The 16,659-nt window shown below is 44.8% G+C and overlaps 1 protein-coding gene across 1 annotated transcript in view; it reads left to right on the top strand.

Annotated features, from left to right (window-relative positions):
- Nucleotides 1-12,884: 12,884 nt before the first annotated feature.
- BIN3 (bridging integrator 3) overlaps nt 12,885-16,659 on the top strand; it is a 57,004-nt gene continuing 53,229 nt past the window's right edge. The window contains exon 1 of the mRNA XM_004382124.2: nt 12,885-13,003. Within this exon, the coding sequence (XP_004382181.1) occupies nt 12,996-13,003 (8 nt within the window). The 5' untranslated portion in view covers nt 12,885-12,995. The remainder of the gene's footprint in view (nt 13,004-16,659) is intronic.

The following is a 16,659-nucleotide window of genomic DNA, read 5'->3' as shown; positions in this document are numbered from 1 at the left end:
TCCCAGAAAATCACATCCTTGCAACATAGAAAACATATTCACCCCATCATATCATAGCAAAAGTCTTAACTCCAAGTCCAAAATCCAAAAATTCCTCTTCGTCTGTGAAATCTAGAATACAAGTTATTTGCTTCCAAAGGTACAATGGCAGAACAGGCACAAGCTAGATATTTCCATTACGAATGGGAGAAACTAGAGGAAAAGAAGTGATAACAGGCACCAAGCAAGTAGCAGAACACATTACATTAGCCCTCAAGGCTTTGAAAATAATCCTCTGTTCTCTGAGACAATTTACACAATAGCCCTGCCCTCCAGACTCTAGGTATAGGCCACAGTCTCTGGATTTTGAGTGGAGGCCCCTCGGCCCTGGGCTTCAGCTCCGCCTTCCAGGCTCACTGGGATGGCAACTCTGCTCCCTTGGCTTTAGGTGCACCATTCTCCTAGTCCATTGGAGTGACAACTCCACCCTTAGAAACACTAGAGGCTATGGCTCCACACTTTGAAACCCCTGAGGTCATGGCCATACCTTTTGAGACCGAGGCAGCTCAGCTTCTTGTGTCCCTTGTCTCTTCAGCTTCTGCTTCTGTCTCCTGTGGCCTCTTGGCCCTCGGGCCTCACGCCGGAATCTGCCCTGCTGGGGCAAGTGTTCCAAAGCTCAGTAGCTCCACCAATAAGTGCCCGGAGGCACCCCACTCCACCAGAAGCCTCCTGCACGCTGGCAGTCAGCTCTCTCACTCCATGGGTCGGCAAGCCTAGCTCCACCAATAAGTACCCGGAGGCACCCCACTCTGCCAGGAAGCCTCCTGCTCACAGGCACTCAGCTCTCTCGCTCCGTGGGTTGGCTCCAGTGCTGTCTCGCACTGGTCTTCTGGTTCTGCTGCTGTTGGTTCTTTGCTGCTGCTGCTGCTTCTCTGCTGCTGCAGGTTCTCTGCTGTTGCTGGTCCTTTGCTGCTGCCACTGCTCTGTCCATTCACAGTTTCAAAACCACTTCCACATTTTAGGTATCTGTTAGAGCAGCACCCCACTCCTGGTACCAAATTCTGTCTTCATCATCTAGTGCTGCCATAACAGAAATACCACAAGTGGATGGTTTTAACGAAGAGAAATTTATTTCCTCACAGTCAAAGTAGGCTAAAAGTCCAAATTCAGGGCATCATCTCCCGGGGAAGGCTTTTTCTCTCTGTTGGCTTTCTTCTCTTCAGTGTTCCCCCGGACTAGGAGCTTCTCTGCGCAGGGACCCCAGTCCAAAGGATGCGCTCTGCTCCCAGCACTGCTTTCTTGATGTTATGAGGTCCCTAGAGAAACAAATTTTAAGGATGAGTTTTCTAAATTGGTTCTCAAAACTGGTTAGTCTTAAAGATGTTGATGACTTTGTTTCCAGTAGTAAAGAGGGCACTGCTAATCCATTGCGTGAGGTGACAATAGAAATGCACAAAGTATCACCACCAATAGATCAACTATTGGTGAGAGGTGAGGCTCTGGGTGATGGCACATATGATACTTTTCTACTATTTTGTCAGAATGACAAGTATAAGGAAGTTAGTTGGTTGGTCCTACTTAACTAGACAAAGTGGTAAAAAAAAAAAAAAAGGAGAGATGAGCTCAGGGCTTCAGAGTCAAAGCTCAAGTGCCACATAAACAATCTCAAAGTTGTCACTTGTGCCCTGAAAGAAAGCCTTATTTCTTGTGGTAACAGAGCTGATATTGCCAAAAAAACAAACCTAGAGTCTTATCATAACAGTGGCTGAATTACAACGGCAATTGAATTTCCAACTTTGAGTGGTGTCTGAAGTTAAAGTGAAAGCATTGATTGGGAAGAAATGGGATCCTGAAACTTGGAATGGGGACATATGGGCAAACAATCAGGAACCTGGGCTCCTAAATTCCATTGAATCACTCCTGCCAATGAAACCATTAGCCCCTCCACCCCCATCTGATAAGATTAACCCAGCTGTGTCTGAAGAGCCTTTGTCTGAGATATCACCTGGGGCAGCATGTGAGTCATCACCTGGGACATTGCCTGAGGCAGATGCCTTACAAGACATTGCTGAGTGTTCTCAAAACACATCCCCACCATGCATTTTTGCTTCTAGACCTATAACTAGACTTAAGTCCCAGCAAGTCCCAAAAGGTGAAGTACGAAGTATGACCCAGGAGAAGTATGCTACACTCCAAAAGAACTGCTTGACTTTTCTCATATGTCAAAACAGCAACCTGGGGAATCTGTGTGGGAATGGCTATTAAGGGTGTGAGATAATGGTGCAAGGAACATAAAGTTGGATCAGTCTGTGTTTATTGATATGAGCCCACTAAGCACATATTCTTCATTCAGTGTGTCAGCTCAAGAAGTTAGGAAAGGATCTAATATTTTATTTGGTTGAGTCACTCAAGCATGGTGGCCCACAGTAAATCAAGTTGAAGTACCAGACCTGCCTTGGTATACTGTAGAAGAAGGAATCCAAAGGCTCAGGGAAATTGGCATGTTAGAGTGGATTTATCAGGTTAGACCCACAGATCCACACATTGAGTGCCCAGAGGACATACCTTTTACCACAATGGTTAGGAACAAGTTTGCAAAAGGAGCCCCAGCATCCTCAAAGACTACTGTGATTGCTATTTTATGTAAGTCAGATTTGACAGTGGGGGCTGTCCTAACTGAATTAATACACCTAACTACAATAAGGCTGATTGGACCCTGTGGTGGTAGGGGCCAAGTGGCTGCACTCAACTGACAAAGACAAGGTGGGCGTGGTTACCATAGTGGACAGTGTAGTCAAAATAGTAATCAGAATAGTCCAATTCGTATAGACACATGGCATTGGTTACTTAGTCGTAGTGTCCCTGAGAGTGGTATAGACTGGAAATCTACTAAATTTTTACTTGAGCTGTACAAGCAGATGAATTCTAGGGCAAGTGAACAGCAGTTTAATACAAATCACCAAATTAGAGAGTTACAGCCCCTCAATCAATTCCCAGGATTGAGCCAGTTTACAGACTCACAACACCTTGAATGAAGGGGAGGCTGGATCCCCTTAAGGAAGGACCCCACTACACTGCCAAAAATTTTTACTGTCAATCTTTCTTCCAGCCTTCCCTAAAGGGATCTATGGCCTTTCATGAGAGTAATTGCTCATTGGGGAAAAGGAAATAATCAGACTTCTCAGGGATTACTGGATACTGACTCTGAATGGACACTAATTCCAAAAAAACACACCAAACCCACTGCCATCAAGTTGATTCCAACTCATAGTGACCCTATAAAACAGAGTAGAACTCCCCATAAGGTTTCCAAGGAGCAGCTGGTGGATTCGAACTGTCGACCTTTTGGTTAGCAGCCAAATGCTTAACCACTGTGCCAACAGGGCCCCACACTAATTCCAGGAGACCCAAAGCATTACTGTGGCCCACCATTTAGAGTGGGGATATATGGGAGTCAGGTTATTAATGGAGTCTTAGCTCAGGTTCACCTCACAGTGGGTCCAGTGGGTCTCCAAACCCATCTGTAGTGATTTCGCCAGTTCCAGAATGAATAATTGGAAAAGATATACTCAACATCTGGAAGAACCCCCACATTGGATCCATGAAAAGTGGAATAAAAGCTATTATGGTAGGAAAAGACAAGTGGAACCCATTAGAACTGCTCCTACCTAGGAAAACAGTAAACCAAAAGCAATACTACATTCCTGGAGGGATTTCAAGGATTACTGCCACCATCAAGGACTTGAAGGATACAGGGGTGGTGATTCCCACCACATGCCCATTCAATTCACTTATTTGGCCTGTGCAAAAAACACATAGACCTTAGAGAATGACAGTGAATTAAATTATCAAAAAGTTAACCAGGTCGTGACTCCAATTGCAGCTGCTGTTCCAGATGTGGTTTCATTGCTTGAGCAAATTAATATATCTCCTGGTATGTGGTATGCAGCTGTTGATCTGGTTAGTGCCTTTTTCTCTATACCTGTTTTGAAGGACCACCAGAAGCAGTTCCTTCAGCTGGCAAGGGCAGCAATACACCTTCACAGTCCTACCTCAGAGTTACATCAACTTCCCAGCCTTATGTCATAATTTAGTCCACAGGAAACTTAATCACCTTTCCCTTCCACAGGAACTCAAGCTGGTCCATTGTATTTATGACATTATGCTGATTGGACCTAGTAAGGAAGAAGTGTTGATGACTCTGGATTTATTGGTAAAACATTTGCATGCTACCTGTTAAAAAACCCATTGCCATTGAGTCAATTCTGACTCATAGCAACCCTATAGGACAGAGTAGTACTGCCCCATAGAGTTTCCAAGGAGCAGCTGGTGGATTTGAACTGCCAACCTTTTGGTTAGCAGCTGTAGTACTTAACCACTGTGCCTAGAGGGTGGAAAATTAATCTGACAAAAATTCAAGCACCTTCCACTTCAGTGAAATTTTTAGGGGCCCGGTGGTGTGGGGTACATTGCCTGGTGGGCCTCTTTGGATTTTGGAGGCAACATATGCCTCATCTGGGTATGTTACTCCAACCTATTTATCAAGTGACCCAAAATGCTAGTTTTGAGTGGGGCCCAGAACAAGAGAATGCTCTGCAACAGGTTCAGGCTGCTGTGCAAGCTGCTGTGCCACTTGGACCATATGATCTGACTGATCCAATGGTACTTGAAGTGACAGTGGAAGTTAGAGATGCTGTTTGGAATCTTTGGCAGGCCCATATTGGTGAATCACAGTGCAGATCCTCAGGATTTTGGAGCAAAGCCCTGCCATCCACTGCAGATAACTATTCTCCTTTTGAGAAACAACTTTGGCTTGTTACTGGGCCTCAGTAGAGACTAAATGCTTAACCATGGGCCACCAAGTCACCATGCAGCCTGAACTGCCAATCATGAACTGGGTGTTGTCTTATCCACAAAACCACAGAAGTGCACAGCAGCAGCACTCCATCGTTAAATGGAAGTGCTATATACAAGATCAGCCCCAAGCAGGACCTGAAGGCACAAGTAAGTTGCATGAGGAAGTTGTCCAAATGCCCATAGTCTCCACTCCTGTCACGTTACATTCCATCTCTCAGTCTGCACCTGTGGCCTCATGGGGAATTCCTTATGATCACTTGACTAAGGAAGAGAAAACTCTTGCCTGGTTTACAGATAGTTCTTCGCGATATGCAGGCATCTCTCGAAAATGGACAGTGGCAGCACTGCAGCCCCTTTCTGGGACTTCCCTGAAGACAGTAGTGAAATGAAATTCTCCCAGTGGGTAGAACTTTGAGCAGTGCATCTGGTTGTTCACTTTGCTTGGAAGGAGAAATGGCCAGATGTGTGATTGTATACTGATTCATGGGCTGTGGCAAATGGTTTGGCTGGATGGTCAGAGACTTGAAAGGAACATGATTGGAAAATTGGAGACCAGGAGGTATGGGGAAGAGGTATATGGATAGACCTCTCTGAATGGGCCAAAGAAGTGTAGATATTTGTGTCTCATGTGAATGTTCACCAATGGGAAACCTCAGGAGAGGAGGATTTTAACAGTCAAGTGGACAGGATGACTTGTTCTGTGAAAACCAGTCATCCTCTTTCCCCAGCCACTCCTGTCATTGCTCAATGGGTTCATGAACAAAGTGGCCATGGTGGCAGGAATGGAGGTTATGCATGGGCTCAGCAACATGGACTTCCACTCACCAAGGCCGACTTGGCTACAGCCACTGCTGAGTGCCCAATTTTCCAGCAGCAGAGACTGAAACTGAATCCTCAGTAAGGCACAATTCCTCGAGGTGATCTGTCAGAAACCTGGTGGCAGGTTGATTACACTGGACTGCTTCCATCATGGAAAGGGCATCATTTTGTTCTTACTGGAATAGACACTTACTCTAGATACAGATTTGCCTTCCCTGCACACAATGCTTCTGCCGTAACTACCATCCATGGACTTTCAGAATGCCTTATCTACATCATGGTATCCCACACAGTATCACCTGGGATCAAAGGACTCTCACTTCACAGCAAATGCAGTGTGGCAACAGGCCCATACTCATGGAATGCACTGATCTTACCATGTTCCCCATCATCCTGAAGCAGCTGGTTTGATACAACAATGGGAATGGCCTTCTGTCTTAGTTATCTAGTGGTGCTACAACAGAAATACAAGTGGATGGCTTCAACAAACAGAAGTTTATTTTCTCACAGTCTAGTAGGCTAGAAGTCCAAATTCAGAGCATCAGCTCAAGGGGAAGTCTTCCTGTCTCTGTTGGCTCTGGCGGAAGGTCCTTGTCATCAATCTTCCACTGAACTAGGATCTTCTCCACACAGGAACCCCGGATCCAAAGGATGCACTCTGCTCCTGGCACTGCTTTCTTAGTGGTATGAGGTCCCCATGTATCTCTGCTCTCTTCTCTCTTTTATGTACTAAAAGAGATTGGCTTAAGATGCAGCCTAATCTTGTAGATTGAGTCCTGCCCCATTAACATAACTGCCGCTAATTCCACCTCATTAACATCATAGAGACAGGATTTACAACACATAGGAAAATCACATCAGATGAGAAAATGATGGACAATTACACAATACTGGGAATCATGGCCTAGCCAAGTTGACAGATATTTTGGGGGGACACGATTCAATCCATGACACCTTCTAAAGTCACAATTACAGCACCAACTACTGGCAATACCTTGCAGGGTTGGGGCAATGTTCTCCAGAAGGCTGCATCTGCTCTAAACCAGCATCAAATATATGGTACTCTTTCTCCCATAGTCAGGATCCATGGGTCCAGGAATCAAGGGGTGGAAATGGGAGTGGCACCACTATTATCCCTAGTGACCCACTCACAAAATTTTTGCTTCCTGTCCTCATGACCCTATTCTCTGCGGGTCTAGAGGTCTTAGTTTCAAAGGGAGGAATGCTCCACCTGGAGACACATCACTAATTCCACTGAACTGGAGTTAAGAATGTTGCCTGGCCATTTCGGGCTCCTTTATGCCTCTGGATCAATAGGCAAAGAAGGGAGTTACCATACTAGCTGGTGTGATTGATCCTGATTATCAAGAGTAAATTGGATCGATATTACATAATGGAGGTAAAGAAGAGCATGTCTGGAATGCAGGAGATCCCTTAGGATGTCTCTTAGTACTAACATGCTGCGTGATTGAAGTCAATGGAAACCTACAGCAACCCAATTCCAATATGACTACTAACGGCCTGGACACTTCAAGGATGAAGGTTTGGGTTACCACACCAGGCAAAGAACCACGACCAGTTGAAGTGCTTGCTGAGGGTAAAGGGAACACAAAATGGGTAGCGGAAGAAGGTAGTTCTGAATACCAGCTATGACCACGTGACCAGTTGCAGAAACAAGGACTGCAATTGTTATGAGTATTTCTTTCCTGTATGTGTACTTCAAATATTTTTTATTTCTTCACTTGTATAAGATGTAAACAGGGCTAGTGCATTTTCAGTTGTAAGTATGTTAGTTGTATCATGTTAGGTGCAAGTATGACTTTATAGTTGTCTCTATTTAGAGATTATGTATGATTTACGGAGATGTGTACAGGTGTCAAATTGACAATGGGTAGACTGTGATGGTTAAAGTTGTGTGTCAGCTTGGCTGAGCCATGATTCTCAGTGGTTTGGCAGTTATGATGTAGTTGGGCAGTTATGTAATGATGTAGTCATCTCCGTGATGAGATCTGCTATGAGCAGCCAATAAGTTGAAAGGGAGTTTCCTTGGAGGTGTGGCCTGAATCCAATATATATGGACTTTCTGGCAAAGCTTGCTGGCTTTTGCTGTGCTCTGATCTTGCATTTGGCTCATCATCATCTAACCTTTCGTTCTTGGAACTTGAGACAGCAGCCTGCCATCTTACCTGCTGATCTTAGATTTGTCAGCCTCCACAGTCCGTGAATCAGCAGTCTGCCACCTGACCTGCTGATTTTGGGTTCGTCAGCCCCTGCAGCTGCTTGAGTCAGGAGAAGTCTGATGCCTGCCTGATGCCTGCCTGATGCCTGATGCATGAACTTTGGGCTTTCCAGCTTCTACAACTGCATATATACATATATATATATATATATAATATTTGGCTTCATCCCAACACATCACTGACTCCCTCAGACCTGCTCACTTCCCTGGGCTTGCCTCTCCATTCAGGCCCCACCTCACATGCCTCCCCCCTTCTTCTATTTCCCAAAGGTTTCTTGAGTCAATAAGACAATTGACTTAGAACCTTAGAATGTTGGAGACTTTGGTGATGTTACCTACCTTGCTCAATTTATAGATGAGGGGACCAAGGCCCAGAGAGAGGATATGACTTGTCTGAGGTCAGTATTAGTGTCAAAGGTGGAACTAGAGCCCAGGATTCTTCCAGAGACTGCTCATCACTCTCATCCTAAAGGATGTGTCTCCCTAGAGAGCTGAAACAGAGCTTTCCCTGGGATATGGTGGTGGCCTGGGCTAATATTTCTGGAACTTCTTTAGCACTGTGGGGAAATAATTGAGAGAGGCAGAGTGTGAGGGAAGGGAGGAAGCAGGTGGGAGATCCATCCACAGGTTTGCAAAAAAAGCCAGGAGGCTTATAAACATGCAGCACCCCATTCCACTCATCCTACACTGTGTGAAGCGGCAAGGACTGTCCCACCCTTTGCCCATACTCCCTGCGTAGCCTGCTGATGCACTTTGGTAACTTCTTCTCCCTCTCTTTGCTCTTCAAGGATGCTCTAGATGCTCACTTTGGCCTGTTTCCTAAGGAATAACATAGTGATGGAGCTGATCTATGTGATGTGCTTGGGGACCCACCTACCCCCACCCATTGGAAAAGCCCTATTGAGTTAAAGTCTAGAACCTCAAAAATGGAAACAGAAAACACAAATGAGAAACTACATCCTCTGTACAACCCTCTGAGCTCCGCTACTTCTCCTAAGCAAGCCTTCCACCCTGCCCTGAGAGGTCAGAACAAATCACAGGGAGTAATATACATCCTCTTCTCTAGTTCCTTGGCTTAGGTACTTCCAAGCAGCCCTTGAAACACTTGTGGTCCATTTGATGGAAGAGAATTCCTAGAGAGAAGGTCCTCGGTGCCCCAGCAGTTACTTGCATAGGCCTCACTGACTGCTCTTCTCTCTTCTAAGGCAGGGAGGTACTTGGGGTGGGGAGGCCAACAGGACCTCAGGTAGCTTGTGAGAGACTGAGGACCTGAATTCTGTCATCGAGAAACCCATTGCGAGTCAATTGCTTGCCTGGACCTCAGTCTTTTTATTAGCCAAGATTAAGTTCCCTCTGCTTGGACCCTCTCCACCCCTCATTAGATTCACCTGGTTAGCCCTGATTTTCCTTCAAGACTTGCTTAATACATTGACTCCTCCTGAAGCCTTCACTAACACACCATGTGCAGGTTGTTGTTAGCTGCCATTGAGTCAGCCCTTGACTCATGGCGACTCCATGCACAATGAAACCAGGGCTTCCAAAAGGTTCGTTTTGGTTAGAACCTCTGCTGAGGATTTGCATTTCCACCCCAAACAGTGAATCAGAATCTACAGTTTAATAAGATCCTCAGGTGATTCTCATGTATAATAAATTTTGAGAACCACTGCTCTACTAGTGGTTCTCAGAATTGGTCCCTAACCAGCAGCATTAATATCAGCTAGAAACTTGTTAGAAATGCAAATGATCAGCAAGGGTTCAAACTGGAACAAACTGGTTCAAAGTCCTGAATGAAACAAAAGGCTATCCACTCTTGTGCCATCCCCATGATTGATTGCAGATAGGACCATTGTGATCTATAGAGTTTTCAATGGCTGATTTTCAGAAATAGATCAGCAGGCCTTTCTTGCTAGTCCCTTGTAGTCTGGAAGCTCTGCTGAAACCTGACCATCATCATAGCAACACATGAGTTCCCACTAACAGACGGGTGGTGGCTGCACATAAGGGGCATGGGAGGGCCCCCTTACAGGCTGCCATAGCACCTTGTTCTTTCCCATCATACATTATTACTGTAATTGCCTGCTTACCTCTCCCTCCAGGTAAGTAGCTCTGTAAGGGCATGAGAACAGTAACCATTTTTTTTTTAATGGTTGTATCCTCAAAGGAAAATTGGAAGTTGTCAACAATGAAGTGGAATGCTTGAAGATAGATACCCCAGGCATTAGTGAGTTCAAATGGACTGCTATTGACCATTTTGAATCAGACAATCATATGGTATACTATGCCAGGAATGACAAATTGAAGAGGAATGGAGTTGCATTCATTGTCAAAAAGAACATTTCAAGATTTATCCTGTAGCACAATGTGTCAGTGATAGGATGATATACATACACTGTTATGGATTGAATTGTGTCCCCCCCAAAATGTGTATCAATTTGGCTAGGCCATAATTCCCAGTATTTTCTGACTGTCCACCATTTTGTTATCTGGTGAGATTTTCCTATGTGTTGTAAATCCTATCACTATGATGTTAATGAGATGGATTAGGGGCATTTATGTTGATGAGATCTACAAGATTAGATCGTGTCTTAAGCCAATCTCTTTTGAGATATAAAAGAGAGAAGCAAGCAGAGAGACAGGTGGACCTCATACTACCACCAAGAAAGCAGCACTGGGAGCAGAGCACATCCTTTGGACCTGAGGTTCCTGCATGGAGAAGCTCCTAGACCAAGGAAAGATTGATGACAAGGACCTTCATTCAGAACCACCAGAGACAGAAAGCTTTCCCGTGGAGCTGGCACTCTGAATTTAGACTTCTAGCCTTCTAGACCGTGAGAGAATAAATTTCTCTTTGTTAAAGCTATCCACTTGTGGTATTTCTGTTATAGCAGCACTAGATGACTAAGACATATGCCTACAAAGACAACCAGTTAATACAACTATTATTCAAATTTACACACCAACCACTAATGCCACAGATGAAGAATTGAAGATTTTACCAACTTCTGCAGTCTGAAATTGATCAAACATGCAATCAAGATCCATTGATAATTACTGGTGATTGGAATGTGAAACTTGGAAACAAACAAAAAGTTCAGCAGTTGGAAAATACAGCCTTGGTAATAGAAATGACACCAGAGACGGCATGACAGAATTTTGTAAGACCAACGACCTATTCATTAGAAATACCTTTTTTCAAAAACATAAATGGTGACCATACACATGGACCTCATCAGAAGGAATACACAGGAATCAAATTGACTACATCTGTGGAAAGAGACTGATGGAGAAACTCAACATTATTAGCATTACAAAGAATGGGAATCCAGAATTTATTTGTGGTGGAACCTGTACAAAGACCAAGAGGCAGTCATTCAAACAGAACAAAACGATACTGCATGGTTTAAAATCAGGAAAGGTGTGCGCCAGAGTTGTATCCTTTCACCATACTTATTCAATCTGTATGCTGAGCAAATAATCCAAGAAGCTGGACTATATGAAGAAGAACAGGGCATCAGAATTGGAGGAAGACACACTAACAACCTGCGATATGCATATGACACAACCTTGTTTGCTGAAAGCAAAGAGGACTTGAAGCACTTGTTGATGAAGATCAAAGACTACAACCTTCAGTATGGATTATACCACAACATAAAGAAAACAAAAAAACTGGACCAATAAACAACATCATGATAAACAGAGTTGTCAAGGATTTCATTTTACTTGGGTCCACAATCAATATCCATGGAAGCAGCAGTCAAGAAATCAAATGATGCATTGCATTGGGCAAATTTGCTGCAAAAGACCTCTTCAAAGTTCTAAAAAGGAAAGATGCCACTTTGAGGACTAAGGTGCACCTGATCCAAGCCATTGTATTTTCAATTGCCTCATATGCATGCGAAAGCTGGACAATGAATAAGGGAGACCAAAGAAGAATTGATGCATTTGAATTATGGTGTTGGGGAAGAATATTGAATACACCATAGACTACCAGAAGAATGAACAAATCTGTCTTGGAAGAAGTACCGCCAGAATGCTTACAAAGGAGGATGGCAAGACTTTGTCTCACTTACTTTGGCCATGTTATCAGGAGGGACAGTCCCTGGAGAAGGACATCATGCTTGGTAAAGTAGAGGGTCGAAAAAGAGGAAGACTCTCAACTAGATGGATTGACACAGTAGCTGCAACAATGGGCTGAAGTATAGCAAGGATTCTGAGGATGGCGCAGGACCGGGCAATGTTTCGCTCTGGTGTATCACAGGATCACTATGAGTCAGAACAACTTGATGGCACCTAACAAAAATAACAATCCTCGAAGATTAGCACAGTGCCTGATACATTGGAGGAGCTCAATTTATATCTGTTAAATGAATGAGTAGAAAGAATGGAACCATTCACATAATTCGCCTTCTGTAGTGAGGAGCACAGAAGGAATGACTGGAAGACTAGGAGCAGTCTCTTCCTTTTCATCCTCGTTTGTTGAGTAAATTCACAGAACTTTCTTCCTTTCTTGAAAAGCACCTATCCTATTTTATTCAGTCTCTGCCTGCTCAGAGCCCTGTGACATCCCGAGGGAGGGAAAAGATCCTTTTGTTTGTTTTAAACAGGTAATGCATGTACATTACAAAATTTAAAAGAGCGAAAAGAACATACTTTAAATCTCCCTCACACCTCTTCTCCATTGCTGGAGTTCCTTCCCTCATAGACAATTACTGTTACCAATCTTTTGAGTAGAAACCACTTTACAAACAGAAAAACTGAGGTAATTACCCGGTTAAGGGGGACGTGTGGGCAGAGAAAAAGATTCTACAACTGACTGTTTAAGGCAGAAAAATAGGCCCAGAAGTCTTCACCTCTCCCCTACAAGTGTGTCTCTAACCCCTAGGTCAAAGCGTGACGCTCACCCGCAACGGAAACACCGCGGGAAGCAGAAGGTTAATACTCCGGGCCCCGCCCTCTCAGCCGCCTCTTCCGGGCAGAGGTGGTAAGTAACACGTCACTTCCTGGAGACTGGCTGAATCCGGAAGTGATCCCAGAGAACCGAGTTGCGGCTGAGGACCCCGGCGTCTAGGGTTTCGGCCTTCCCAGGGCCAGCTTCGGGACTATGAGCTGGTGAGTGAGGTCCAGAAGGCAGGGGGGCGCTGGATCCCCAGACTTGCAATGCACCTTGCCTCAGCGTCAGTTGAATCCCTTCGCCCGCCGGCGTTTACCTTTCTTGCAAGGACTCCTCCGCCCCAGAGCAGGGCCCAACTGACCCAAGTTCTAGGGTAGTTAGTCGTTCAAGTAGCCTTCCTCTGGGTGCTCACCTGAAGTCTCCATGTTCTGGGATCCCGCATCTGACTCCTGTTCCAAGGAGCTGGCCCCGTCTTCCAGCTCCTTGGAGTAAGAGACTTCCCTGGTTCCTCCTCTCTTAAATATCCTTTAGGTAGGGTAAATGTCTTTTCCTTCTTTCCTTTGCGCCTCTCCACAGCTCTCATCAGCTCCAGAGCTGTGGCCCTCGGGTGATCTGGGCCCCATTCACTGACCAAAACCCATGCGCTTTCAGATAATTAGCCTTTGCACCGTTTAACAGTCTTCACAAAACAAAGAAAACTTGCTTCTCTTTTGGGAAGAGCCAGGATTACCCCTCCCCGGCACTCCCCCCCCCCCCCCCAGTATGAGATTGGACTATTTTTAATCATTTCTAGGACCATTACCCACCGCTCTCCGTCTAAAATGGACATAATTAAGGTTAAACATTATGGGAACTATCTTGTCAGGAGAAAAGAAGCCAGGGAGTGTCAGCGTAGTAGTCACAACTCTAGAGCTGGCAGGTACGTTGTTGCAGAACGGTTTGGTACTTAGCACATAATAGACACTTGATAATGTCTAATGGTTGGTTTATTTTATGAGACTCAGGTTGCCCAAAAGGTAATCCCTGTATGTTGCTCTGAATTATTACTGTTTTTAAAGGAGGTACAGCCATGGCTTGCCTGCTCTCTGGGGCTTCCTTAGAGGCCAGCCATATGAAGAACCTTACCTCAGGCCCAAGGACTGACATAGCCAGAGCCCCAGACCTCAGGGGATCCAACTACAGTGTGCTTGTATGAATACATTGATCCCCAGAGATGTACAAGATGAATCAACCCTTTTAGAATCTAAGTTCCATTAGTGTAGGACCATATTTGCCTCCCTGTCCTCAGAGCTAGCCTGATTCTTTACACAAAGTGAATACACGATAGCTACTTGAGAATGAATGTAGTAGAATATCCTTAAGGAAGGCTTTTGCAGGCTAACATTTGGTGATCAGTGGAGAATAAGTTCTGGCCACAGTCAGCTGATGTGTCAGTCAGTGTCAAGGCCAGCTCTCTAAAGTAAAACTTAAACCATTTCTGCTCCTCTCCTTTGCTTCTCAGACTAAGATTGATGGACAAATGTCAGACAGTTGGTGCCATCACATGGAGGGAAGCCTGGAGCAATGTCCTAATAAGCCCCGGCAGGAGCTGCTCTTTTTCTCCCCACGTTTTGCTCTAGGAGGTTGTTGGGGGCTGGAGCCATAAAAAGCTAACTTTCCCATCTTGTTATAACCTAGTTAGTGATGGACAAACTGGCAGTTCTTCCATTCCCTCTCCTAGAGGAGTTGCTTCTTTAAAGTGTCATTCTCGGTCCCGCAACCTTGCAGTGTAGATGTACTCTTGCCTGCTGCATCTTGAATCCCTGCAGTTCTCTTGCCTGATTTTTTCAAAGTAAAAAGCAGAAAGTACAGATACTTTATATTGCTTAGATTGCCATTTACAATTTTAAAAAATCAGCACAAATTGGGAGAAGATAGAGCAGAGAGCACTGAAGGTAAATGGTTCTCTGAGTGATCTGAGGCAAGTTGTTTTCACCTGCCTTGCAGAAAGTTTCTTTTCTGAAAAACTATTAGCCCATTTCCTAAAGTCTAACAGGTTGGAGACAGTTGAAATTGACTACTAACTATAGCAGGAACTGAGATTTTCATTTAGTAGAACTAATTTACCAGTACATTACACATCCTGGCATCTTCTTGGACTGAGGGTCACAACCAAAAAGGTGGCTTTGTCCCCTCAAAGCTGAGATTCCTTTCTCTTCCTCCTTAGAGGGCTTCTACGTCATCTCTTGCGTGGACCCTGACCCTCTCTCCCTGACAGAGGAACAGCACCGGCGCCTTGGCACACAATTGCGCTCAGTTCCTGGCTCAATGGCTGGCAAGGGGAACAGGACTGGGTCCTTCTGATTCACTCCCAGAGTGGTTTTCCTGCCCCCAGAATGAATCCATCCATTCATTTAAGATTGGAATTCTTAGTGGGGGAAGAGACTAGAGTGACGTAGAGCCATCATGGGAGGCTGATGCCCAAGGTCAAGTTCACCAAGCATGTGGGATATGCCAGCTATCATTGAATATAGCCCGTAGTCCCCAGAGGATAACCATTGTTCTGGGCTAGGCTGGGCTTTGAAAATGTCACACTGAGAAATGTCCAGTATTGATGCCCTTTGCGCACTGTGGACTTTGCATGAAGAGTGAGAGGTCTTTGTTCTCTGCTTCCTCTGTGCGGGCAGCGTGCCCACCCCGTTTATTTAGTGGATACATGCTGCCATCATGCACTATCCACCCATCCAGACAGCTACTATCCTCCCATTTGCCTTTCAGCAAGGTTGCTCAGTGGTCAGCCCTACTGAGAAGAAGGCGTTTGATACTCACATTTCAGATCACTGATTCACTTCTTGGCCGTGATCCAAGTGTTTCTTTCTCTCTCTCTCACGCTGTCACTCTCATTCTATGTCTTTATTATGGTATGGAATTAGATAGAATTAAGAATAGTGACCTTAATTTGGCTTAGCTGTCTCCCAGGATTGTAGCCTTCCCTAGAACCACACACCTTGATGATTTCAGGCTTAAACAAAAACAAAAAAACAAAAAAAACAAACCCTTTGCCATTAAGTCAATTCTGACCCATGGCAACCCCATGTATTACAGAGTAGAATTGCTCCATATAGTTCTCTTGGCTATAATCTTTATGGAAACAGATCACCAGGTCTTTCTTCCACATAGCACTGAGTGGGTTCGAACCACTAACCTTTAGGTTAGTAGTCTAATGCAAACCGTTTGTGTTTATGATTTTAGGCTTATGATAAGAAAAAAAGGTATATTGGAGGAAATCTTTATCTAGGGATCCAGTAGTTTGACTCAGAACAAAGGAAATTGGAGGCAGTGCAGATAAGGTTGACTGGGAGTTAGAGTGCTGAGTTCAGGTTCTGATTGAGTCACTCACGGTGACTTGTGTTCTCCATCTGTAAAATGGAATGCATAATCCCAACTGACACTGGGTGAGTGTCTGTTGTGAAAAGAATGGAGACTGTCTGACTCTTCTGGGCTCTTCTGCCTCTGCACCTTAAATATTGGTATTCCTCAGAGTTGATCCTTTTTTTTTTCTTCTGTTCTCAGCCTATATGCACACCTAATCATCTTCAGGGTAAAGTTTATGACTGTACCCTGGCTTACAAAGGTCATGGCTTATCTGGATCTGGCTGTTCCCGTTCACCCCCATATTAGCAATTCTCCGAGCTTTTCCTGGTCTCCTTTGTGTATACTGTTCCTGCTGTCTGAAATGCTTTTCCTTTACTCCCATGCCCATTCACCAGGCCAACTTCTGCTCATCCTGCTGCAGTCAGATCAGATATTCACCTCTTCTGAAGATCTTCCCTGAACTACCCCCCACACCCTGCCAACTGGGTTCAGTGCACCTCCTCTGACCCCCATCAGCATC

The sequence above is a fragment of the Trichechus manatus genome, unplaced genomic scaffold (assembly GCF_000243295.1).
Source record: "Trichechus manatus latirostris isolate Lorelei unplaced genomic scaffold, TriManLat1.0 scaffold00090, whole genome shotgun sequence".
NCBI classification, from domain to species: domain Eukaryota; kingdom Metazoa; phylum Chordata; class Mammalia; order Sirenia; family Trichechidae; genus Trichechus; species Trichechus manatus.
This window is presented reverse-complemented; position numbering and strand designations above follow the sequence as displayed.